The 17,955-nt window shown below is 47.9% G+C and overlaps 1 protein-coding gene and 1 long non-coding RNA gene across 5 annotated transcripts in view; both read right to left on the minus strand.

Moving 5' to 3' along the window:
• The window catches only part of AXIN1 (axin 1), a 70,105-nt gene that overhangs the window by 9,582 nt on the left and 42,568 nt on the right, over positions 1–17,955 (minus strand). For 3 of the 4 annotated variants that reach the window (XM_019008261.2, XM_033517807.1, XM_015642944.3), the window contains 3 exons: positions 14,883–14,979; positions 7,324–7,461; positions 1,140–1,693 (listed from right to left, as the gene is read on the minus strand). In XM_019008261.2, the coding sequence (XP_018863806.1) occupies positions 1,140–1,693; positions 7,324–7,461; positions 14,883–14,979 (789 nt within the window). The remainder of the gene's footprint in view (positions 1–1,139; positions 1,694–7,323; positions 7,462–14,882; positions 14,980–17,955) is intronic. The other variant, XM_033517808.1, reaches the window with a different exon arrangement.
• On the minus strand, positions 8,313–10,943 carry LOC117245131. Its single transcript, XR_004499382.1, has 2 exons — positions 10,290–10,943; positions 8,313–8,953 (listed from the first exon to the last, which is right to left on the minus strand). It is a non-coding gene; the product is annotated as an uncharacterized LOC117245131 (long non-coding RNA).

The following is a 17,955-nucleotide window of genomic DNA, read 5'->3' on the forward strand; positions in this document are numbered from 1 at the left end:
AGTTTGTGCCAGAGGAAGGACAGCTCTGAGTGTGTCCTTTAAAAATTTCATTAAATACACGCTGTAGCTGCTGCTGGAAGGAAGTCTTGTGTCTAGAGAGGGCTTTGGGTTGGCCCAGCATAACCATGCTCATCTCTGTTGAAGCAACAACCCTTTCCCCATACAAACATGGTAGATTTAAGTGCCTCTCCCTCCTGAAGAGCAGTTTGCTTCGGCTGCCTCTGCACTCTGCCTCCTTCCTGCCACCCCAGAAAGCTGATCCTGACAGACCCAGCCAGCCTGCCTTCACTAACTGTTCCATCCCTGGTACACTGCAAAGAAACATCCCAAAGCCTCAGCCCTGGGGAGCCAGACACTCAGGGTGACTCAGGATGAGCACAGCTTTCTCCTGTGGCTGCTCCATCCCCATCCCTCACCGTGCTCAGCCCTGAGCTGCACTCCCACCTTTGCAGCCACCCACTAACAGGACCAGCAAAACCCACCACAGAAAAGGAGCTCCTCCTTCTCTCTGTAGCATGGAAAGGATGGAGGAAGTTAAATGGCCAAGGAAAGATGGACATCAGCCTGGTAATGTAGCCAAATGGCTTTTCTGGGCAGAGGGTGCCCTACCCTGGAGAACATCCCCTTGGGCCTGGCTGCAAGGGCAGCACTGCAGTGTCCTTTGCTTTGTTAGGAAGAGAAAGGAGCCCTTCTGGTAAATGGTTCAGCCTTGCAACAAATAAAGTGGGTTTTTTTTGCCTTCTCATAGACACCTTAAGAGACCTGTTTCTATTACCCAGACCTTAAGACACAGCCCCAACATCCAGCTCCTGCTGCATGGAGAAGTAGACCAGCACTGCAATTTCTAAGCATCTCCACTGCTTTAAAGAGCAGAAAATCTATTTCATAACCAAGACCAATAAAAATCCTGATTAGAGAGTATCTTTCTGCACCAGATCACAGAGACAAGAAGGACTCTGTAAAGGTTATCAGGGCTTATCCATTTCTGAAAGAGGAGAGCCCTCAAATGACATCCCAGCATAAGCTCTCACAAGAAAAGGTTCAACTGCTGTTTCCCTGACATGATACAGCCTGTTTATGGAAGAGCTTCCTAGAGAAGCCACAGCTTTGGGAATCCCATTGGGTGTTCCTTGACTCACCTGTAGCCTAAAGAGTCCATGGGGACAGGGGCCATGCCCAAGTTTTCACTGTAGTTTCGTGACTTTGTTGCATAGTTATGTGAATCTACATTCCAAGCAAAGCTGTTCTGCACTCGCTGCGTGGCCTCAGCCTCGATCTGCTCTTTTGGTTTCATCATGCTGTGGTGATGGATGTGGTGGTAGACATGTTTATGGTGGTATAAGTTAGCTGCATCCAGTTTCATTCCTGATTTTGTTGCGTGCTTGCCATGCCCTGGAGGAATTGTTCCTAGAGTCCCTGACAGCTTTCCTAGGTGGCCGCTTTCCGGGGACCGTGGCTTAGGAGAGTGACGGCCAGGTCCTGGAGATTGGCAGCCTGGAGTTTTCATCACACGCTGCACGTGTTCATCCAGGATGCTTTCAGGGTTTTCTTCATGGGCATCTCTCATCTGCATCCCAGCACAGCCCATCTCAGCATAACGAGGAGCAAAGTGGTGGAAGGCCTGGGCAGAAGGCATCTTGTGGCTCAGGACTGAGGGACCAGAAGAGATATCTGCATCCTCACCTTCTTCTTCCTGCAAGGAACACAGGGACAATCAGAGAATGACAGTGGAGTGGTGGAAGGGGTTCCCCCTTCTGCTTGCAGCAGGATTGCTATTCACCCTTAGGTCAGGCCTGGTTTAATCCAGTCAGATCTTGAAAACCTTTAAGATGATGGAAATCCAGCACCCCTCTGGAGACCTGTGCCAGACTGACAGGAGATTCCTAATGCTCAAGACAAGCCTGTACACTCTGGGTGTATCCACCCCAGTGGGTGCCACCAAGCAGAGCAACCCAGGTCTCTGTATGTGCTTCCTGAGCCACCGTTGGCAACATTCTCCACACAGCACCCAAGGAGCTCTGTCAGGCAGCCCACACATCACAACCAGCCTTACAAACACAGCTGACAAGCCTAACGACTCAACTGCAGCAGGCACAGCCTTACTCCAAGTCCCTTGAAGGTGGTTCTGCAACAACCAGCAGCAGAAAGGTAACTTACCACAGTGTACCTTCAGCTTCCTACGTGCCTTTGGGTAGGGCACCGCTTCAAAGCTCATCAGATAAAGCCCAGAGCTACAGGATATGCAGCAAATCAGTTCTGAGTCAGGTGAGACCAGGGGGTTTTTCTCACCCAAATGACTATTTCACAAGGCAAAGCCAAGAGAAGGCTTGTAACAGGAGGGGAGCAAGTGAAGGTCGACTGCTGCATGAACGGTTTTGGAAATCAAACATTGATTTCTCCCGGGCATGCTAAGGCTGGAGTGAAACACTTCGTGCAGATAAAGAAATGGGTTGGAACTAACTGCTTGTTCTTGCAGTTCACACTGGTCTAGGACATGCTGTTAGTGACTCTAAAGTCCTTGCCAGGAAGAATTAAACTCCTCCATGCTGACAGCCACAGTTTTGATGCTGACGAACTACTTTACGCTCCAACATAAACTCAGGTATTTATGAAGTTTCTTTATTGGAAGTCAGGATTCCTATTTGTTTTAATTACATAAGCAGGATTCCAGTGAGTCCTTTAATCCTGCTCTTTTCCTCCTTTGGCACAGTAAAGAAACCAGTTGCAGCACAGGGCATCTCTGCCCTGCCAGATAAATGCACCTACTGGAAAACATGACTCCCATCAGCTTTGCCTGTCAGATGCCATCATCCATCACTTGCTAACCAGCTTCAAAGTCTCAGCTGCCAACCACACAGCAAGAAAGCAAATAACAGACATCCACCCAGTGTCACACCTGGGGGTTCAGCCCTGAAGCAGGACAATGCCAGGCTTTCAAAGAGGTGTGGGCACTGTAAGCCTGGGCATGTGACAATGCTGGTGTGAGGAGGGGACACAGCACTTTCTAACAGATCACTCTGAAAGGCTTCAGAGGCACCTTCCATCTACAGCCCTGTGCCACAGCTCGCCAGCCACCAGCCCTGGGCACTGAGCTCAGGGACAAGGCACGGTGAGGGGCATGCTGACTACATCCCTGCCACTAGGGAGAGCATTTATTAGCAGTTTGTGATAACCAATGACACCCTCAGCACTTGGGAGGCTTTAGGAGCTGGTACCTCCCAGGTTTAAACACCAACTGATGTGCAGGGCAGGGTCTGACCCTGGCACAGATCCCTGAGGAATGGCAGCATGTCCTTTCTGCTCAGCACAGAACTCTGGCAGTGCTGTCACACCTGAGCAGGGTGGCATGAAGGTGAGAACCCAGGCTGGTTCACCCAAATGGGTCCCTGGGATTTGGGAAATCCTCTGGCTGCCTAGAACTCTATTTTGCAAGTTATGTGGACTTTTGCTTCAAGACTGAGAGGAGGATGGGCTAAGGGGAGAAAAGGCTCTATCAGTTCATGTTGGCTCAGTTCATCTGTATCACTGAGCAGATCTGGACCCCAAGCAGGACCACAGGCAGGAGCAGTTGCTCCTGGGGTGGGTCTATGTGGACCTGCCTTACCACCCCCAGCACTGGCCTCAGCCTCACATTAAGTATGAACACCCCAGCAGTGACTGAAGGAACTGGGGTGCATATCCCAAGCTGTTGTCTTTCCTCGAGCAGGGCAAAGGTTTGAGTCAAGGCTGCAGGAACCAGTTCTGCTGAATCTTTTCACTGTGCTCTGTCTGCAGTGAAAAAAACAACATATGTGGTGTGGCTCTGGAGCTGTGTTTTGGGACCTTCTGTAGTGAGTTGGGCAAGACCTGGCAATGAGCTGGGCAAAGCCTGGTGGAGATTTGGGCAAGGCCTGGCAATGAGCCTGGTGGAGATTTGGGCATAGCTTGATCTGGGCAAGACACAGCACTGGGCAAAGCCTGGAAGTGAACTGGGCAAGGCCTGGAAAGAAGTTGGGAAGAGTTTGGCAGGGAGCTGGGCACAGCTGAGCAGTGATGTTGGCACAGCCTGGCAGTGATCCAGGCGGGCAGGTGACACTCTGGGTGTGCAGGTGACACTCTGGGAGTGCAGGTGACACTCTGGGTGTGCAGAGGACACTCTGGGCATGCAGGTGACACTCTGGACGGGCAGGTGACACTCTGGGCATGCAGGTGACACTCTGGGAGTGCAGGTGACACTCTGGGTGTGCAGAGGACACTCTGGGCAGGCAGGTGACACTCTGGGTGTGCAGAGGACACTCTGGGCAGGCAGGTGACACTCTGGGTGTGCAGGGGACACCCTGGGTGTGCAGGTGACACTCTGGGCAGGCAGGGGACACTCTGGATGGGCAGGGGACACTCTGGACGGGCAGGTGACACTCTGGGCAGGCAGGGGACACCCTGGGTGTGCAGGTGGCACTCTGGGCAGGCAGGTGACACTCTGGGTGTGCAGGGGACACTCTGGGCGTGCAGGTAACACTCTGGGTGTGCAGGTGACACTCTGGGCGTGCAGGTGACACTCTGGGTGTGCAAGTGACACTGTGGGCAGGCAGGTGACACTCTGGACGTGCAGGGGACACTCTGGGTGTGCAGGTGGCACTCTGGGCAGGCAGGTGGCACTCTGGACGTGCAGGGAGCCCCGCTGCCATCACCACTAGATGGTGCTTTGTTGACACAATATCGTCAGAAAGCATTTCCAGCAGCTCCCACTGGCAGCAGCAGGCAGAGATGCAGCTCCAACTTTGCTGACTGCAGAGCTATTTTTACTCCCCAGCAAGGCTGGGGGTGCCCTTCCCTCTGAATTAGGAGCTGAGAGCTGAGCTGATGAGGCACAGGCAGGCCATACCTTGCTGGAAATCTCCTCCTCTGCCTCCTCCCGGTCCCACCCATCAGGCTGCTGCCGGTTGGGAAGGGAGAACAGCTCTGCTAAGCACGAGAGCCTCTTCGATCATCATGCAAATGATTTCCCTCTCTAGTCAGGCAGTGTTTCATATTCAAATACTGAGAATGTCAGTGGTGGCTTCGCTTCTCCCTGGCTTATTTTCCATTTGTTCAGTTCAGAGTGATTTGTATGATTCAATACTGATCTCTGTGACAGCAGATTCTGTGCATGGACATGAGGCTGAAGTGTCTCAAAAACTAATATGGGAACATGCACATCCTCTAATCCTCTGCCACGTTTCTCAGAATAATTAATGAATTCAGCATTTGCTTTTTTGTAAAGCAGAAACCTGACAGGTCTTTTCAGTAAAAGGCATTTGCCTTCAAATCAGATGCCTCCTCTGGATGTTACTGCATGATGTGTCTTTGAAAGGGAACCTGCAGGCTTCTCATTAGGGGGGAGAAAAATTCTTTTCCCCTGGCTTTTGCAAAGTATTTCCAGCTTCTCTGTTAGGCTGGTAACTGCCCAGTGTGACTAATGCTCCTGGTTTTCCCTGTGCTGCTGTGCAGTGAGCCATGCAGACCTGGGAAGAGGTCACCCTGCAGTCCTGGCGTTCAGGTCACAGAAAAAAGCTCTGTGATCTATCAGGATTCCAGTTCTCCCTCTTGCTGATACCAGCAGCTCCTGCACCTTAAGTGCTGACCTAAAAAAGCTACAATTGCTTACTCTGAGTTTTTCCTGAATGGCTAATGCCAGATGCCAGCCAGTCAATGAAATACATTCTGGAGACAGCAAAGAGGTTTAATATATAGCATTAGTGGGAGTCCTGGGCTTAAAAATAGATTAAGTCACACAAAAATGTGTTTAAACAGACTTAAATATATTCTCTGGCACATAGGTATTTGCTGATTTTATGGTATTGCTACTGGCAGCTTCTTCAAGGAGGCAGAGGGCTGGGATAATGTAATTTAGTGCAGGTGGGGGCTGCAACAGAGCCATGGGAGGAGGAGGAGGAGGGGGAGGAAGAAAAGTGTTCTAGGATTGTGTTAGCAGAAAATGCTGCTGATTACACTGTCTTTGTCTAGAAAGCAATAGTCACCAGACAGGAGAAGAGTGCAATTCCAGAAGAACAGGAATCTAATCCCAAAATAGCAGCTGGCTTGCCTTTTCTGGCTGGATGCAGAGGTGTAGGGAATTTGCTGGAAAACACCTGGAGCTGGATGGGACCTTACAGATCCTTCTGCCTTCCTCTGTTCTCTGCATTTGAAATGCAGATGCAGTTTAAAGCCAACACTACAACCTACAGCTTTTTCCTGTTTGAAGAGCTACTACATGAGAATTTTAAAATACTCCAATGGGGCTGAAGGTTCTTTCCTGGAGCCCCAGAAGCTCAACCTCCTGAAAGCACAGAGCCAGATGAGCCAGGCACCAACACCTCTGCTTTAAGGGAGGGCTGCAGGTTACAGAGCCCAAAGCCTTTACCTCAGGGTCACAGCAGCTAGTAAGTGCAGAACCCCAAAACTCTGGCACACAGGACTGCAGCTACACTGAACCAGTGATGTTCAGTAACACCATGCTGTCCTCTGGGATCTCTCTATCCCCACCACCAGATGTGCAGGTACCCATGAGATGCAGTGTATCAGAAGAAAGCTATAGTGTGAACACTGCTGAACAGGGGTCCCACACAGGCAATACCAGATGACCAGGACCTCACTCTCCCTCTCCTGGAGCTTGCTGTGGAGCTAAAGTCCTTGCAGCACATTTCCCATGGTTTATCTAACAAACCCTCAGGCTCTGGGGCCCCAGCAGTACAAGGGCTCACAGCACTCAGTGCCACTGGTTTGGTATCCCAGGGGAGTCAGTGTGTTTATGTGCACAGGAGAGCTTTTCAATGCCACACCAAACCACTTCCAAAATTTCTAGGGCATGCTAGGCTCTGAAGGGCAGAACCCTTTTGGTTGTGCTGGAAATGGCCTGATAGCAGACACAAACACCCCCAAGCACAACATCACCTGTTATTTGGTTTGTGGGGGAAACAGGGATCACACAAAACCTCTTATGGGAAGGACCCCTCCTAGACAGGCCCCAGGGATTGCTCACTAACTCCTGAGAGCCATGGTGCCAAAAAAGTGATGCAGAGCATCCACAGCCCCTGAGTGATGGCAGAAGTGGGCACTGCTGTGCCATGGCTGGTGTTTTACACAGTGAGGGTGCATTGGAACTCACAGAGCCCTGCATGGATGGGGGAACAGCATCGTGGAAGCTGTGGGGGCTACAGGAGCCTCCAGTATCCCTGTGCCACTGATGACCACGGCAGTGGAGCAGGGAACTGACCACCCCAGCTGCTTCCACAGCAGCTGCAATCTCCCTGTGGTACAGGGTAAGCAGAGTGCCAGGCTGCCAGAGGGGATGAGAAGATCACTGACCGCTCGAACGCGTTTAAGGCGCTCCTCTAACTTCTCCTCTGCTTCACGTTCCTTCTGTACTTCCTCCAAACGGTTGATCAGCTCTGCAGCAAACTTCTCTGGTTCCACGTGGATATCCTTTGGCATTCGGTAGGTACGCTGCAGGGAGAGCACAGCATGGCTTAGCAAAGGATGAATGAAAAATCCCACGTTTCTCTGGGAGCCTTTGATAACTGGAAATGCCGGTCGCTCCGGTGGGAGCTGGGGGAGGACAGGCTGGCAGGCACTCAGGTGCAGCTCAGGACCTGGGGGCTGGAAGCTGAGCCACCACCTCCAGGAGTTCCTCAGCTGGTACCAGCTCCACACACCGCCTCATCTAAGGGAAAGGTTTTCTGGAGCTGCAGTTCAAAAAGCTCTTTTGGCACCAAATTCCACTCCCCGATGGAAGTGCTTGCTTTTTTCCCAGTGGACACATGGTCAACAGGAATATCCCAGTCTCCAAGGGTGGAAAAAGGATGTACAGACCTTTCCACCTTTCAAACCTCCTGTTTATGGCAGTTATGCTTTCAGTTTGGTAGAAGGGAGGGTTCTGGTGCACACCTACTCAGCTTATCCCAGGAGGATCAGTGTGTGTCAGTCCACCTCTGCAAATCCAGCCCCCAGCCCAAGGTCCCAATTCCCACAAAGCATCCTCTCTTGCTGGAGGATCCTATGGGATTGCATCTCAGCTTTTCAGAGCTGTGCAATGACTCCCTGCTTGCTTTATCAATACAGCACTCTTACAAGCACAGAGGTGCCATTTTTCTGCTTGCTCTGGGTGAATAAATGAATATTTATGGCAGTTCAAGGACATTCTTGATTCCTTATGCTGAGTTACTTCATCCCTAAATTCTTGGGTTCTGGGATAAGAAGTTTGTGAAGTATGAAGTTATCAGCTGCTGCATTTTCCCCCTCATTTTTATCCTTTCTATATTATTTTTTTTAAATAGTAGAAAAAGTAAAATGCCGCATCAGAGATAAAAATTTAATTTGGAGAAAAAATAGTTGGAAATTCAACAGCATAAAACTCTGCATTCAAATATTTCAATACTAACATGAGAGAAATATACACTCTATAGGACCAGAGACAAAATTAAATGTGAAGATGTGAGATAATTCACAGCAAAAGAACAAATACAGCATCAGAAGCAGACATTGAGCTTGAAAACTTTAAAGGAGGATGAGAGACCACCCGAATTTATCCCAGGCCAGCCAGAAGATCAAAGCAGAACACTAAAATGCTGCTTTGCCTCAAAACCTGACAAAAGCATGCAAATCTCATTGGCTTTTCTGTCTCTGCCAGCTGGAAGGCAGGGAAGAAAACCAGAGGCAGTAAGAACCCACTGATGGCACTGAGCAGCTGAAGACTCTTTCATGACACCCCAGTTGGGTTGCAGAGGTCCCAGTTAAAGCACTGCTTGTTTCATTTGCCAAGAGGGATGGGTCTTCCTGAGCCTGCCAGCAAATCTCAATCCCAGTGATCCATCTGAGCTGGGAACAGCCCCAACCAATGATTCCCTTCATCCTTACAGCCACTGGAGAGAGCACAACATGTGGGAGGTGATGTCACCACCCTGGGATGACATCTTCAGTGCCACCAGGACCTCCAGCCCTGCAAACCAATGGACTGTATCACAAAAAGCTAAACTGCAAAAAAAGGTTTTATCAACAAAAATGATGTTCAGTCTTGTAATACTGGCAGAGGGGCCAAAGTAGCACCTTTCACCTTTGTTTAGTCCAGAAATGGGCTCCAGATGTGCTCCAGCACAGGAGAAGATGTGGCAGAGCTGGTTCTTGCTCTGTTACTTCATGAGGAGCTTCTCAGGATGTCTCCCTGTTCCCCTGCATAGCTCTGGGAAGCACTTCTGGCTAAGGGATCCTGCTTCCCTCACACCAACCCCATGACCATCACCACCATCCTTCCTTGTGAGGCCACACAAGTGATTCCCAAGGAGGGAATTCTCTCCCTTGCCTGACAAGTCCCAACCTGCTGGGTGAGGTGTTCCCTCCCTCCTGCCACCTCAGGATGCCAACTCTCCCTGCGGTTGTTTATAGATGGTGGCACCAAGCCCTGCTCCGTTAGACACTTAATGAGCCTAATAAGAGGCAGCTTGGAGCTCAGCACTTAGTCTTGGATCTCCCTGCTGCAGCTACCACAGAAAAACACAGAAAGAATTACCCTTTGTTTTCCTAGCCTTTGATGCAGGGCAGCATCCCAAACCAAGGTCTCTCCTGAACCTGTGGTAGCAGTGGTTGAAAGGGCTGAAGTTTGCTAACCTGAGTGTCCGAGTCCTGTCACAATGAGCTGGTTCCTTGCAGACCCAGCAATGCTGAAGATATTTGGAATCACTGCTGTACCCAGGGAACTCAAAAGAAGATGATTCTGAGTCTTTTACAACTAATACCTCAGCACGTTTATCCACAGTCTCCCAAAGTCTGGAGGTGACTGAAGCTCAACTACAGAAATTACAATAACTGAAGCCAAGACTCTTTAGAATGAACTTGTTTTCTTCTCTCTTTGTGAAAGGTTTTGCACCTGCAAAACCCACTGCCCTGTCCTTGGAGCTTCAACAGCCCAACAGCTTGCCTCAGCAGCCTGCTTGAGGAGAGATGCAGCCTCCTCTGCAAGGGTCCCCCTGAGCATCCGAGACCACTGCAACTGAAACAAACCTCACTTCACCCCATGGATACCAGCTGCACATGCCCTATGCTGTCCTGGTGGGTACCTGTAAGGCTAACTCAGGAGCTGGTGAGCAGGATGATGCTCTGAACATCACAATGGGTCTGACTTTATTCCTAGCTCAAAAAGAATGAACAGTCTACACAGAATTCCCCAAAACTAATAGTATTGCAGTATAATGAATGCAAATTCCCTGTGCTGAAACAATACAGATAACTGCTGAGAGCTCTCTCTGCCTCCCTAGACAGCAAACATGGATTGCACTGACCTGGTTCAAAAGGCTTAAGACAACAAAGTGTTTGAAGCCTTTATCAAATGATGGGCCTGACTTCAGAAGGGAGACAGGGGAAATACGCTCCATCAAAGACCAGCCAGGCTGAGCCTGTACCCAAAGCAGGATCCTTCAGGGCTTCAGGATTTTGAACCTGCCCCCAGCTTCCCATGGGCATCCAGAGTCCTGCCAAGGGAGTTGTAAATAAGCTGCTTATTGTTCTGAAATCACAAGGGCTCCAAATGCTTTTGTTCCAAGTTAAGGGTGCAGCACGGTCCAAGAACTGGCTGGTTTCTGAGGATCCAGCCCTTCAGTCTGGACCACAACGGGGTCTCTGGACATTCTACATCAACAGTTCAGAAAGGAAGTGCTTAATTTTAAAGTACTGTTGAATCTAATGTTTAATTTAATTACCTATCTACTTTTATTTAATGGCACTAGTTAAATAGGTCTGTCCAGAACCAAACCATGTGGAGCTGGGGAGGCTGCAGAGGACAACAGACAGCAGGCTGAATGCCAAGTGAATTGGGAAAAATAGAAATTGCTTAAACTAGTCTAGATGGAGCAGTCTTTCCTTGTGACAGCTCTGAAGAAGGATTTCATGGGGTATCTATCACTAGAGCATTGTCCTTGACACATGAAATGTCAGGAGCTCTGGCACCTTTGTGAAGAAGCAGCCAGCTGAGAACACGTGAGACACACAAGCTCTCCAGTAGTTCCACCAGGCAGCTGCTCTCACGTTTCCCCCTTCTTTTCTTGTAGCTGATGCAGCAGGAATTCCATGGATTTTGCTCCATGAGGCAGACGCAGCTCTTGGGTTTTGACAGATTTCACCTTCCCTGAGAAACAGAGTTTTAAGAACCAAGCTGCACATCAAAACACACCGGTATCTGAAATGTGAAAAGGCTGAAAGAGAAGAATCTCACGGCAGTTTGCAGGTTCCCCTTGGGAAGCATCAGCCTCAACTGCTCTGAGATGAAACAGGAAGTTTTTAAACATTACACTGGGTAGAGGTTCCCTAAGCAGCTCCAGGGATCTGTGGTTTGGGCTGAACTGTTTCTGACAGATGTGACTGGGCCAAAGAATTCTGTGCTGGTAAATCTCCCTCTTCTACAAGAGGTTTGATGCCTCCATGATGCCTGAGGGGCTGTTGTTAGATCACAAGTCAGTCTTGGAAATGAAAGGAAGATGACAGGCTAGAGAAGCCAAGAGAAAAGAACTTCTGAACCTCCATGTTTCTTAGATTAATGCATTCCTCTGTGACATAAATTTTTAACAGATAAATGGTGTTTCCATACCAGAAACATTTGTGGCAGAGCTCACAGATAGCTGGATTTCAGCATCCAGTTTAGCAGCATTCAGGGATTAGCAGGGAGTCCTGCTGCAGCAAGGTGTTTGAGGAAAATGGTATAAAACAGGGAATTCTGGGCAGGTTCCCAACTCACAGCAGCAGAAAGCTCATTTAGCTGCAGTTATCCAGGCAGCACGAGACCAGGCTCCTCCTGTGCTCCTCACTCCTACAGCACAGCACAGTGCTCACTCACAATCTCCTGCTCCACTCTGGAACACCACAGAAGCCACCTTACAGCACCCTTGATTGTGGGGCAGGACAGGAGAGCTCCTGCCTGATGATCAAGCTCCAGCAAGAACATCAGAAAATGGCTTCTTTATGCAGTTAAACAACCAAACACCAGGTCCTAATTCTTGAGGTTGGATTTTTCTGAGTTTGCTGTGGAAAAGGAGGATCTCCCATCCTCTCCTGGGAAAGGATGAATGCCAGAGCCAGGTACAGCCCTGTGTGCTCTGGGCTTTCTCCCTTTCTTTGGCAACTTGCTTGCTCTTTCCTTCCTTGGTGCTCCAAGACTCTGCTCAAATCCAAGAGAGAGCTGGAAAACCACATGAAAGCAACACTCACTCTGTGTAATGTGTTCCTGCCAGAGGCACAAACCAGAGGTCTCCCTGCTTGCTGGAGATCCTCCCCCACTGCATTCCTGGGCAGAGCGCCACTTCACAGAACACAACTTTTCCAAACTTAGAGCACTGCTGACTGCCTAAGTGTGGAAGATGTGAGCTGCTAAGTGTGGAAGATGCAGATCAGAGCCATCCACACATGTCCTGCTGCTGAGGAGGGTGTTCCACATAGCTAGCACATGCAGTCACTACTTGGAGGCAGCAGGGCTGCTGGGACCAGCGGGCAGCCTCCTCTGAACATATAATCACTGCAGTTTATAGCTTCTGGACTTAACTACAAGTGCTGCTATTAAAAACAATATAAGTCCTTTCAGAATTTTGCATAATAGCCCCATAACTCATTTGTCAGGGAACGGGAAGGTCTGTAAAGGACTTGTGAAATGACTTTCGGAAGTAGGAGGTTCCCTATTATCAGTAGGAAAACATGCTGTGCATTCTGCAGGCACTATCAGCATGGACTCTGGCTGTGTTGGAGATAGGAGTCCATAAAGACCTTCACTCAAAGGTTGTGATTTCATCAGTGCCACACATTTGGAAGCAGCTAACCTCAGGTCCAGCCTGATTTAGCCATTGGCTGTGGGATAGCCCAACCACTGGTTTCAGAAAGCAACACTTGAAGCAACATTTACATGGCTCCTTGCTAATTTGGGCTGTTTAATTCAAAGAGTGTGCAGTTAGAGCTGAATTTTAAAGAGTAACTTTATAACATTTCACACTGGTGTTGTCAAAACACATTGTCTAATTACCTTCTCTTTTCTTGGCTGATTGATAAGCGAGGGCAGAGCAGTGCCTCTCTGAAGTCGATGCCAATTCTGTGTCAGTAATTGGTTGGCAGGAGGTGCCAGAGTGTCTGAACTAAACTTTTCTTCCCTGGAGAAAGACTAGAACTCACTCAACTTCTCAGTCCTCGGCTCCCATATAAATATGTGTCAAGATGCCTTTTACCCTAGGACTTAAAATTACAGTGCAGAACCTAATGGGAACAGCGGATGTTTCACAAAAAAAATCCTTGTGAAGCCTCTGTGTGTAGTTTAGGAGGAATATGTAATTCTAAAAGACTGTGTAGGCAAGTAGGATAATATAAAAATTTATAAGCAGCAGGTGGGCAATTTAAACCTTGTTTTTTACCCTGTTTTTAAAGCTGGTTTCCAAAAAGGTCGATAAAATTTAATGCTAAGTAAAACTAATTAGCCTGCAAGGAACTGCTGCTGGAATGACACTTATTCAGTTCAACAAAAGAAATGTTTGGCAGATGGAAGTTCGTTAAAATAGAGCTCACTATACATATTTAATGCTCCATACTCTGGGTTTATAACCTGCAGTTCATCGAGGCATTGCCAGTGCACACCATCAACAGAAAGCCACTATTATTTTTATCCAAAAGGTAAAGCCACTGACAAGCTTTGAAGTCAGAGAATATTCAGTCAGTAGTTCCCACTGTTGGGGAACAGCAACAACAATAACAACAAAAAATAAAGGCCAAGCTTTCAAACTTCAACTCTAACAAAGCCATGCTTACAGTAAAAACGGCATCAAGTGAAATAAAAAGGCACCCAGCCAGCCTTTTCAACAGCAACCACACTGTGAAAGCAACTGTGTGAAAAGAGAGGTGACTGAGCTAGGATGGCTATGAGCGTCCACAGCCAGGGCTTTTATTGTCAACCCAGTGATCAAAGCACAGGAGACCCTCTTAAATCTAAGGAAAATAATCTAATTTAAAAGGCAAAACAAAGAGTGGTGGTTTTGGTGTGGGGATTTTTTTTTTCTTTTAAATCAGATTAAAACAAGGGTGTATTTCTGCTGGTATTGTGCTGCTTTGAGCAGGCAGGATGGGAACAGCTGCGTCAAGTTTGAAGGCACTTCTGGAAAAAACAGATGGAGGTTTTTTCTCTCCCTATTTAATTTGTGCTGGAGTCCAGCTGTCCAAAGGGGAAAGAAACACCTTTATTCCCTACTAGATATTAAATGTCACCTGTAACTTCTCAGAAAAAGAAAACAATAATAAACAGAGCTGCAGATGGTGATGTGGAGCCCTAGCAGTTGTGCTCATCTTCCAAAAGCTGTTTGCTTACCTGGAGCAACCAAGGAGACAATGTCAGATAAATGAAACACTCCTGCACCTTTTTTTTCCTCCTGCCTTGTGTCCCCAGGAGAGCTTTGCTGAGTCCTTGAGAACAACTCAAGGCTACAGCTCCTCTGGCTGCTCAGTGCAGAAATACTGCTGGGGACCACTGCACTTTTCCCCAACTGACCTTGGCTGAGAGCTGCATCAGCCTCCATGTCCAACAGCCTCCTACACCTTCCACAAACACCTCCAGCTCACCTGAGGGCATGGAGCTGCTTGCAGATAAATGCCAGCCAGTGCTTCCATTCTCATCCAGGAGAAACTATCAGCTATGGACTGAACAGTTACAAAAAACTCTGTGTTTTGAATTCTGAATGGTGAGTTTGGCAGAAGGCTACAAGCCTTTTCTTAGCACAATGTATGTTGTCTTAAAGCACCCCCAAGTGAATCCAGCACTAAAGGGGATTAAACTCAAGCACAAGCAGAGTGACTGTCTGCTGGAGATCTCACATATTTTGCATATTTACCCCTGGGAAGGAGATAGTGCTACTTACAGGAATGTGAGGTAGTGGCACGCGTCCATTTGCTTTGGCACTTTCTTGCATCTCTCTGCGATGCTGCTTTCGGAGTCTGTACGGTGGGATCCCATCTCTGCCGGAATAAAACAACAACATGCCCTGCTTTAGTGTCCTTCTCTGACACACTGTGCTCATTCAAACCTGCTGACACAGAGGGGTAGGAAACCCCTTCATGTTTGCATGCCCAGAGTAAGAGGGACCCAGGCAGGAACGATGCTCATGCAGGTCCCTGAACCAAAGAAGCCCTTGCATGGGGGCCAGGAGGACTCACACAGCATCCACTGGGAACAGAGTGAGGCAGAGCTCCTGCAACTGCTGCTCAAGGCAGAGGCCAGGGAGAAGGACTTGGACTGCATCCTGGTACCTTTTATAGTTGGTTGCTTCCTATAAAGAGCCTGTAATGTACACATTAAACCACAGGGCAGGCTAAGAGAGGGGGGAGAAGGAGGAGTGGGAGCTCAGTGAGCATCCACTCCAAGGGGAACTCGGTCAGGGAATAAGATATATATTTTTAAGAGAGTGTGACAGCCATTCAAATGGCTTATCAAAGCAAGGGGAATGCTCCCAAGGCAGTCTTTGGCTAAGTTTGAAATTATGGGCTTGATACTGGAGTTGCTGGAGGGAAGAACCAGCCCCCTCTGCAGAGGAGGCTGGACAAGGCTAGGAAGGGATGCCATGGGCAGTCACATCCAAGTGAACCAGCTCCTCTTGGCTTTGTGCCTGTGCTGAAAGAGGTGGTGACAGAGGTCTCTGCAGAGGAAGGAGACACTGGTGGCCACAATCCTTGGGACACAGGGGTCAGTGCGTCAGAGGCACCAGGTTTGCTAAGCACCCCAAATGGCAAAGCATCACTGCCTTTGCATCTTCAGGCAAAGAAAGGAAATGCATTTTCATTCTTACCATTGCCACCACCCTGCTCACAGCCAGGGACAAGGAGAAGATGAGTGAGTAGAGCCCAGTTATGAAAGGACACAACCACCTGCTTTGTGTTATTTTGGGGAAATCAACTAATGCAAAAACAAATGCCAGCCTGGAGCTCAGCAATTTGTAGCTTTTTAATTTTACACATTTCCCTGATTCAGTAGAGCTAACTGCTTGGGAGGGCCATGCAATGAGTGGTGGGTGGAAATGAATGGAAGGATTTGGTTTGTCCCAGCCACCACACCATTTCCAGGCACAACCCTGCACCCCCTCTGAGCTGTGAAAACGAGCCAGCCCTGACACATCTCACAACACAAGATGTTTGCGCAGGCCAAATGCCCTTAACACCTATCCCCCATCCCAGCTGCTTCTCCAGAACATAAACCAAACAGTTTCACCCACAGATTTTTAAAATCAAGGTGCCATTTGGCAAAAGAAACACAATTTACTGTGATGTTTTGCTGGCAAACCTGAAAAAAGTACCAAAACTTTTATTTCAAAACAAGTTTCAAGCACCAGCCTGTGTGAGGAGGGCCACCATCAGCTTTCATTCCCATTCCAATCATGCTGGCTGCCCTGCTGGCACCCTGGAAATGTGGGTATGGACAGAATCGCCACCAACCTACATCAGAAGAACCTAATTTCATGCAGTAACCCAGGCATACAAAATGAAACACCATTAAAATAAAATAAAACAAACCCCATGATTAATGACAAGCGCTTTTTAGCAGGAAGACAAACGAGGGAACAGAAAATGAGCCAGGCTAATTACAGCTCTGGTGAGTGGCTGCAGGTAATGCAGGAGGAGGAAAAGTGTGTTGGGAGCATCATCTCTGCTGTGCCTGCAGTGACAAGGCTTGGGAGCAGGAAAACTTCCCCACGTTGCTGTACAGGGATCAGGACAGCGTTCATTAGGTGACTTAATTTTCTTTAATGATGAGAATCACAACGGTTAAAGAGTTCCACCACGGCCTTTTCTAGACTGGATGGTAACAAAACAACTGCACGTTTTCAGAGGGAAAAAGAAAAAAACCTGGGGGATTATTTTAGCCATTGCTGGTCGGCATCAATAGTCAACATTTCAGCTTAACCAGTGCACAAAACCCGGGTGCCAGAACACAACTCGCACACTAAAGCCACACGGCCATTCGCAGGGAACGCTGCATTATGTTAGAAAGTGCAATTTTTCTTTCTTTCTTTCTTTCTCTCTCTCTCTCTTTTTTTTTTTTAATTCTCCCCAGCAGCAGTCCCAGCGGAAAGAGCGACTTTTGTTCCCAGCACAGTAGCGAAAGGCTGATAATGGCCTCTAATCTATCCGGCTTCAAACACATGTTCAGCCCCGCTGTGCTGCCTTTGATGTCATTTTAACTAGATTCCCCAATGCCACCTCTGAACTTGGAACATTCCTTCGTTCAATGTACTGTGCCAACTCAACCAGAGGAAGCAAATTCAAAGATAAGCACTTTAATTTTATCCCAACAAAACCTTATTCAATAGATGGGGGAAAAGCAAGGAAAACCAATACCATACTTTTGTTTTCCTTTTGTCAGGTAGCTTGCTTTGAGATATTTTCAATAGATAGAGAAATAATATATATATATATATATATATATATATATATATATGAAAAAAAAAAAATTAAAGTTTTTTTACAGCACATCTACTTTTAAAATGAAACTTTCCCAAACTGTTTTTCCTTGTTTCATCATGTGATTTTCTTTAGCACCAGAAAGCTCAGCGCTGAAAAGTAACAAGGGAAGAAGAGTATTTCTATTGTTTATTTAATGATAATGCAATGAGTTTACTGTTGGGGAAACGTGGAGGCTTCCTCTCCTCCCCAAAGTGACCTGCAAGAGCCTCTGGTGAGCAGTGGTTTGGCTGTGGTTCTGCAAAAGGTGTCTTTGCCCCTCTGTAGACAGGCTTCAAACCCAAATGGGCTTTGGAAGTTTGCTTTGGAAATCATCATTGGGATCTTTTAAATTAAAAAGCTGCTAAACTTGTTTAAATATAGGAAAACTTGGGGTAATTCTGGATCACTAGCCTTGGGAAAGACAGGAAACAAATACACTGCCAAACTGGTATTTTCTACCAATTACTCTTATCAAAGCACCTCTGTCACAAGACACTT

The sequence above is a fragment of the Parus major genome, chromosome 14 (genome assembly GCF_001522545.3).
Source record: "Parus major isolate Abel chromosome 14, Parus_major1.1, whole genome shotgun sequence".
Lineage (NCBI taxonomy): Eukaryota > Metazoa > Chordata > Aves > Passeriformes > Paridae > Parus > Parus major.